Genomic DNA, 8,599 nt, shown 5'->3' on the forward strand with positions numbered 1-8,599 from the left:
GCTGGGTGACCTATCTCCAACTGGTTTCATGTTTTCTCTCAGTGTTTTTGAACTCTCTGTTTTGTCTCTTGGATCCGATTTTAGTTCCTGAAACTAAAGAAGTGGTGAGCCACAGATACAAGACACCTATGGTAAGTAGACACCATGTTTCTAAAGCTTTTATCTACATTGAAAAGAAAAAAAAAAAAATCTATGGGAAAGTTTTTATTTTTTTTATTTATTTTTTATTTAATCCTAAAGGGGTTCTATGGGATTAGAAAAACATGGATAATGTCTTTCAGAAATAGTGCCTTGACTGTTCGTACTGTATGTTCGGTTTTGCATCTTTACTTCATTAAAGTACATGACCCAGAGCTGCACTACCTTTGGGAGAAAGCAACCACGTTGTATTAACCAAGTACTAGCACATATAGCTAACAAACAGCATTTTTGTAAGTGTACCTGTGGTTTTCAAAGATTTTTAAAAACCGGCATGGTTTGGTTATATTACAATGTGATTTTAGTGCTCCCACTGTTGCTTTAAATCCTTGAGAGTCCCCTCTATTGTGCACAACTTTTTGTCTTTGACTCCATTTCAGGGGGTGGGACCAGAGCCAGTCTGTTTGCCAGTAGTATACACACAGGTACCGTATATACTCGAGTATAAGCCGACCCGAGTATAAGCCGAGACCCCTAATTTCAACCCAAAATCCCAGGAAAAGTTATTGACTCGAGTATAAACCTAGGGTGGGAAATACCTCATCCCCCCCTGTCATCATCCAGACCCGTCATTAACATCCTCATCATCCCCTTGTCATCATCCCACACATCCCCCCTTCATCATCCCCTTGTCATCATCCCACACATCCCCTTATCATCCCACACATCCCCCCTTCATCATCCCCTTGTCATCATCCCACACATCCCCTTATCATCCCACACATCCCCCCTTCATCATCCCCTTGTCATCATCCCACACATCCCCCCTTCATCATCCCCTTGTCATCATCCCACACATCCCCTTATCCCACACATCCCCCCTTCATCATCCCCTTGTCATCATCCCACACATCCCCTTATCCCACACATCCCCCCTTCATCATCCCCTTGTCATCATCCCACACATCCCCCCTTCATCATCCCCTTGTCATCATCCCACACATCCCCTTATCATCCCACACATCCCCCCTTCATCATCCCCTTGTCATCATCCCACACATCCCCTTATCATCCCACACATCCCCCCTTCATCATCCCCTTGTAATCATCCCACACCCCCCCCCTTCATCATCCCCACCCCCCTTCATCATCCCCACACCCCCCCCCCCCTTCATCATCCTCTTCTCATCATTCGCCCTCAGTGGTCTTCAACCTGCGGACCTCCAGAGGTTTGAAAACTACAACTCCCGGCTGTCCGGGCTTGCTGGGAGTTGTAGTTTTGAAACCTCCGGAGGTCCGCAGGTTGAAGACCACTGCGGCCTTCAACATCATCCAGCCCCCTCTCACCCCCTTTAGTTCTGAGTACTCACCTCCGCTCGGCGCTGGTCCGGTCCTGCAGGGCTGTCCGGTAAGGAGGTGGTCCGGTGAGGAGGTGGTCCGGGCTGCTATCTTCACCGGGGGCGCCTCTTCTCCGCGCTTCCGGCCCGGAATAGAGCCGTTGCCTTGACAACGACGCATCTGCGTCGTTGTCAAGGCAACGTGACTATTCTGAGGCCGGGCCCGAAGCGCTTAGAAGAGGCCTCCCCGGTGAAGATAGCAGCCCGGACCACCTCCTCACCGGACCACCTCCTTACCGGACAGCCCTGCAGGACCGGACCAGCGCCGAGCGGAGGTGAGTACTCAGAACTAAAGGGGGTGAGAGGGGGCTGGATGATGTTGAAGGCCGCAGTGGTCTTCAACCTGCGGACCTCCGGAGGTTTCAAAACTACAACTCCCAGCAAGCCCGGACAGCCGATGGCTGCCCTGGCTTGCTGGGAGTTGTAGTTTTGAAACCTCTGGAAGTCCGCAGGTTGAAGACCACTGCGGGTGGGGGAGTTCACTCGAGTATAAGCCGAGGGGGGTGTTTTCAGCACGAAAAATCGTGCTGAAAAACTCGGCTTATACTCGAGTATATACGGTACTTCCTTCTTTAGTTGCCTGTCCAAGCACAACATGTCATGATACACTGCTGATCAAACTGCACTGAACAGGCTGGCATTGTAGTTGGGCTAATGAATTACACAGTACAGAACTATAAATGGCATTTGGAGGGGGAAAGGGTAAGCCTATGCACACCTAAGGATATTAGCAAGCAGGGGTACTGGGTTTTTAACCTACTTGGCTCTATTTAAATGTATATATTAAAGGTTAACGTATATGAAGTGACATTAGTGAGTGATAATGTGGATTCTTTATTCTGTCTTATGACCAAATTGTTGAAAATAAATAACCCTTTGTATATACACTCCTCATTTGGGTCTCAGCCTTGAACTTTGTGTATAGATACATGAAAGAGCACAGTATACGTTCAGCAGCAGCACAGCAAGGAAAGGGTTACACTAAGCATTGAAATTGCTGCTGTTGATATGATTGAGAAGCTTGTAGCTTCTCTCTAAAAGTTATGTTTTTAGAAGGATGATTGTTCATACAGAAGGATTATTACACATACAGAAACTTAAAGGAGATATTCAGCAGAAAAAAAACTTTGCCTCTATTCCCAGGATCTCTCATATGGGGCCCCTGCTCAGCTCCTGTAATGACGTGTTGCACCCAGCACGGAAGCTGGTCGAAACACACCTTCTCTGTTTATCTGTGTGGGAGAGGGGGGGACACAGTGTCTCAACCAGGTACAGTCTTCCTGGTTGAGACATGGTACAATACCAGATCTAACCACTACCTTGTGTACAGGTGTCTGGCAGGAAGTGAAGTGGCCGTAGCATTCTCACAAGTGTTATGAGCCCTTTAAAAGCTGATCTGCGAGGCTAGATAGTTGGAGATAGTTGTCGGGAGTTGGACTCCAGTATATTGTTTATTGATGATCTATTTTTTTTTTCTTTAATCAGAATTTTTTATTAAAGTTTTTTTTTATTTTTATATATATATATAAAACAAACAGCATACAAAAACAAAGAAAAAACATAAACCCGGAAAACCCATCCAACCCGCACAGAAATAACCTCCCCCCAACCTCGGTGTCCTTTCTTCACAGCAGAGAAAACAAAAACAATATTACGGAAAATAGTGCAGTGCAATACACTGAACCGTCCCACAAACAAGAGGCATATTCAAGGCTAAAAACATATTCAAAAACACTGTATGGGTTTCACAGAAGAGAAAATATTATAACAAGTAGCACAAGACGAGGGGCAACAACAAGTGGCATAGGTAACCTGAACACAAAAAAACAGGAAATTAGACAGCGAACAACACACCAAGGCAAACACAAAACAGAAGAGTAGACGAGACAAGGATAGCTTACAAGCAAAACACAGACAATATTAGTGGTTATACCACATGAAAATCAGTAGCCATAAGGAAACAAAGGAAACGTAAGTAAAAATACAAGGGGGCGGACGCAGTAGCCGCCACTATTCTAAATCTGGAAGAGAGATAAAAGACAGAACACTGCACAATGAGCGGAAGAAAGGACACTGAACAACACAAACACCCCAGACAAACAACAAAAAACACAGTCACCACTTGCGACAAGATGACCTATTGTAAAGATTTTGTAGGCAATTTGAGTTAGACCTGAAAATGCCTTTTAGCTTCATCTCCAGGTCATAAACTTTGAAGGTGTAGTGCAGCTGATCTGTAGTGTTAGCAAAATCAAGTAGGGGTCAGTATTTTTTATGGAGGGGGGCGCTCATATTTTAGGTAGCTAAAAAGCAGTTTACACCTAGTAACTGTCCTACTGATAAAATCCATCATTTTCATGTGTTGACAGCTCCGGTTTTAGGTTCCAGGCATCTTTAATAAACCTTACCCCTGGTTAAGCCTCAAGTGTCCATTTGGCGACATCATTAACGCCTTTGTAATCTTACACTTTAGGGATATCATAATTTGTCAGTAACTGTAGCATGGGATAAATTAAACTCTTGATTTATGAGCTAATAGTTTAGGAATAGCAACATGCTTAAGTCATAAACGGTTTGACATAAGGCTAAAGTAATGTAATAAATAAAAAAATTACTTGAAAAATTTTGTACATTCTTATGTGTAAAATTAAGAAACTGCTAAATGGAACTAAACAAACCTCAAAGTCTCATTTAATATTAATCTTTTATATCAGTTAGAAGTTGCTGCTTCTTTACGCTATACCACTGCTTTGTAGCATGAGCACAGCCATACTACTTTAGGGTAGGGTCACACATTGCATATACGCAGCATATTTCACTCTGCGCAAAATCCTCTGTGCAGGGAGAAATACACTGCATATTCTCCTATGAGCAGACACACAGGGCTACATGCAGCAGCCCTGTGTGTGTAGTGAGGTTTGGACGCATGTCAGTCATGTCGGTTTGTTGGGCCTGCCTCCAAACTTCACTGTGCACACAGGGCTATCGCATGTAGCTCTGTATGTCTGCTCATAGGAGAATGTGCAGCAGATGTTGCCCAGTGTTCAATACACTGTATATGGAATGTATGCCCCTACCCTTAAAGCGTACCTTTTAAGTGCTTGCATGCAAGTGCAATTTTGAGTGCTTTCATTTCATAATATTTAATCTTGATCTATTTTAAAGGGTTTTCCGACGCTTGTATCTCCCCCACCCCTATTGCAATCTTGAAAAGTTTTGTCAGTTGGTTATTTTAGGTTTCTTCTATTTCTGGTTTCAGATTCAGGTCACCTGGTGTTTTATTTATTACCGTCTCTTCTTATGTCATCCCATCCATTGGTCCCATGATAAGCTTTTTACAGTCAACTCCCTCTGTGTACAGGGCATCATCAGTGACAGAGCGTACAGGGGGGTGCAAATGATATTAGTGGAGGAGAGCAGGGAAGGAGGTGCTGTTTGGGGGTGAGTTTAGTGGCACGACGGAATGTAACCTCTTGAGCCCCGGTAGCTGTAGTTTTCAGTATTGCACTAGAACAACCGGCACACCCCACACATGTAGATTCAGAAGTATAACAGATGGGGTGTGTGATCAATATATTGTTCATGGTTCATTGTTTTTTCAATCACACTAGGTCATCTTTGCTATAGACCTTCTTAAACTGTGAGGCTAATCTCACCCCTAGTTGTTGGAGGGGTGCAGCTGTGGAGGTTGTAATAAAGGTTACTACTAAGATTGCACTATGTTTCTATGTTTCCTTTCCCTGGCTGCAGGAATCTTTGGTTTAGCAACATTATTGACATGTTTTGTATTTATTTTAATGTTATACAAATTTTAGGGAACCAAAGGTAGACTGAGCAATATTTGTATGTTTTGCATTGACTTCTACTATATACGGTGAGGCCCAGACATCCTCTTGGTCTTTTTGTTGAGTCCTACTTGACAGCTGACAGATGCACACTTATACCCAAACAGCTGTCAATCACTGAGCAGCACCACCCACATGTAGCCTAGAATGAGCAGAGGTTTAAATGAATAAATGACAAGTAACACTGAGACTTTTCCCATAAAACTGTCATCTGCTCCGCTCCATAACAGAATTCCTGCACATTGAACTTTTTTTTTAACATGTCATGCTCCCTTTAAGCACAGTAGGCTACTAAATTAAGTATCTAATTTCTTATTTCCTAAATAATAGCAGCATGTTCCTTAAATTGTAATCGCATTCCTCACCTTAACCCCATTGAGGCTTACAGTTTATCTTCTATGTTGTACGCATTGGAGAAGATATCATAGAATACCAGTTAAAGCGGTTTTCCAATCTTGCAGTTGTTCCCTATCCACACATTAGGTAATGACTGATCTGATTGTGGGGAGGAAACCCCATAACGTAGAGGGAGAATGCAAGCTTTGTGCTGATTTTTCCCTTATTCAGATTTAAACCTAGGATCCCAATGTTAGAATGGCACACATTACACATTGCCATAGGTAGTTAGGCTGCTCAATGTGTTTTGTTTTTCTTTTCTTTTTGAGTTTTCTATTTAATGTTTAGTTGTCACATTGCATAACAAGGTCAAAATCTGATGCTGGATAATGATGATCCTGCACCATCTGATCTGGTGTATTAAAAGGACCAGTAGTCTCAAGAGGGACAACATATCTTTCATAGCTTAAAAGCTGCTTCTGTTCACACCTCTGTTTGCTGCATGAGATTGTGGCGGTGTAGTTTTCAGTCACCCTGCTGAATCTGTATTAGAAGATGTGAACTATAGTCCTTTCCATCGCCAAAGGAGTTACTGATCAGCATGATCAGTTTGTAGCGTTACCTATAATCCATTCCTTTCAGCATTAAAGAGGTTGTGCAGGAAAAAGTAACGTATTCCCTATCTGGGACCCCCTGCAATCTCCTGCACAATCCCCGAGATCCCCAGAGATGCCCAAGTACAGCACTCTGGCCTCTTTGGTGCTCCCATAGAGATTGAGTGAAGCTTGTTACTTTCAGAGAGAGGAATAAGTTAATTTTCGCTGCACAACTCCTTGAAACAAACCTAGGAATAAGTAATGCAAGTAAACAGGAGAAAATTTTGCCCATATTGTTTGTGGGATTATACAATTCAGGAATACGTTCAACTGTCTGTTTTGTTGTTTTTTTTCAGCAGGGGATGAGGTTTAGTCTTTTTTTCTCCCTACTACAAGAGGGGGGGGGTTAGGAAATTGGAGCCAGTTGCCTTAAAGGAAAACTGTCAGCTTACTCCCCCCCCCCCCCCCCCGCACTAACCAGCAATACTGGCTGATAGTGTGGGGGACACTGATCAGTTTGGTGCTTACTGTGCCCGGATCCGCCGGGCTGTTCTGCCGATATCTTTGTTATTCCTTATATACTAATGAAGTGTTAACTGGCACAGGCGGGGTAACTGGCACTCTGAGGTCACTTCCTCCGGCCACAGCGCCGCCCAGCCCATCAATATTCCTCTCCTCCCTCTGCCTCTCCCTCTTCATTACAGAGCGGGGAGAGGCGGGGAGGAATATTGATGAGCTGGGCGGTGCTGCGGATGGAGGCGGTGATGTCAGAGTGCCAGTTAACACCGCCTCTATCAGCCAGTACCACTGGTTAGTTCGGAGGGAGCAAGCTGAAAGTTTTCCTTAATAGCTGTTGGCTAAGTGCTCAGAAAGTGTTGTCTTGACTTCAATTCTGAGGTCACTTCTTATTTGACCACTCTTTTTTTTTTTGCATTTTAACAGGCCCATGAGATCTGCTATTCCGTCCTTTGTCTCTTCTCCTACGTGGCTGCCATTCGAGGAAAGGAAGCGGAGATGAAGAGCAGACCCCCTCGGCCTGTGTCCAGTTGACCTCTCCTAAAAAGCTTCTCCTGATCACACACTCCTCCCATGTCTGCTATGCCTCTTGTCCCTTATCATTGGAATTGCTGACAGCTGTTACGTGGGCGTTCTGCTGTAACATTCTTTCTCTTATATCTGGAGCCTGCACAAATTCCCTTGTAGTAAATGTGTTGTGACAGCATTTTACTGCCCCTGTTCCCCTCTACCCGCTTTTGTGCAGTGTGCTTTGTGTTATTGGCGATCTGTGTGATGAGTATAACACAACTCTTCCAGGACCATACAAATGTTGTGTTCCTCTACATCCCTGCGGTTTGCTAGTGTTTTTGTCGCTGACTGATAGTATAGGGCTGGCTCCAGGCTGCTTCATTTCATGGTGACAGGGAAACATTCAGGTTTTCCCATACTTCCCTGTGTCTGATTATGGAGCAGAAAAAGCTTTTAGATGTGAGAACAGAACTGCTGCACCTCTTGGTCTTCTAGCATCTAAAGGGTTCACATTTTGTGGATATTAAAACTACTGTGGAATCCTAAGGTACAGAGTGTAAATATTCTTTAATGTAAACGCAGCGCTCTCCCCTTCCCGGCACTGCCCACCACTGCATGGAGAGCACGATGTAAATATCCAGGTCTTTCTTATTTATAGAAATCTGTACAGATCCTGAATGTGCAATAAACTGGCATTCTGATGCTGGCTGGGCATTGATTTACTTTGTGCACTAGTGTCTTTTTATTACATGGTTACGTTTTTTTTATTTGTTACCACTAGGGGCAGCACATAATAATTTTTGAAGCTGGTTCTAAAAAAAACTACAATCTGGCAGGTCTCATGGTGATCTATTTATTGCAAGTTCTGATGTATTTATTGCTTCCTTGTAAGAAATGCAAGGTTCTGTATTACATAAAGTGTTATGATTATTTTTCTCACACCAGTCTCAACCAACTTGTCTATATCTAAGCTACTATGTAAACTAAGCTGCTATTTACAAAGAACATGCACCTCTTAGATAAATGTGTGGGAAGTACACATGACATATGCGCAGGAAAACGGAGAAGGAACTTGATTTGCCCAATGATAATTTCCCCCCATAAATGGTGAGGGTACTTATCCTCTACACTCTTTTTTTTACATATTGTACACATTAGCATTAAAACTCAATCCTGAAGATTTCAGAGCATCACACAAATGGGGCAAACACTATATTTAGTAAGATATCAAGGTGATAGGATATACCTTTTTTTACCACTC

At 43.4% G+C, this 8,599-nt stretch overlaps 1 protein-coding gene across 38 annotated transcripts in view; it reads left to right on the forward strand.

Annotated features, from left to right (window-relative positions):
• MADD (MAP kinase activating death domain) overlaps window positions 1–8,044 on the forward strand; it is a 140,168-nt gene extending 132,124 nt beyond the window's left edge. For all 38 annotated transcript variants that reach the window (XM_056526483.1, XM_056526501.1, XM_056526495.1 and 35 more), the window contains 2 exons: window positions 85–131; window positions 7,255–8,044. In XM_056526483.1, the coding sequence (XP_056382458.1) occupies window positions 85–131; window positions 7,255–7,362 (155 nt within the window). In that variant the 3' untranslated portion in view covers window positions 7,363–8,044. The remainder of the gene's footprint in view (window positions 1–84; window positions 132–7,254) is intronic.
• Window positions 8,045–8,599: the final 555 nt, after the last annotated feature.

Source organism: Hyla sarda, chromosome 6 (genome assembly GCF_029499605.1).
Source record: "Hyla sarda isolate aHylSar1 chromosome 6, aHylSar1.hap1, whole genome shotgun sequence".
Taxonomy (NCBI): Eukaryota; Metazoa; Chordata; class Amphibia; order Anura; family Hylidae; genus Hyla; species Hyla sarda.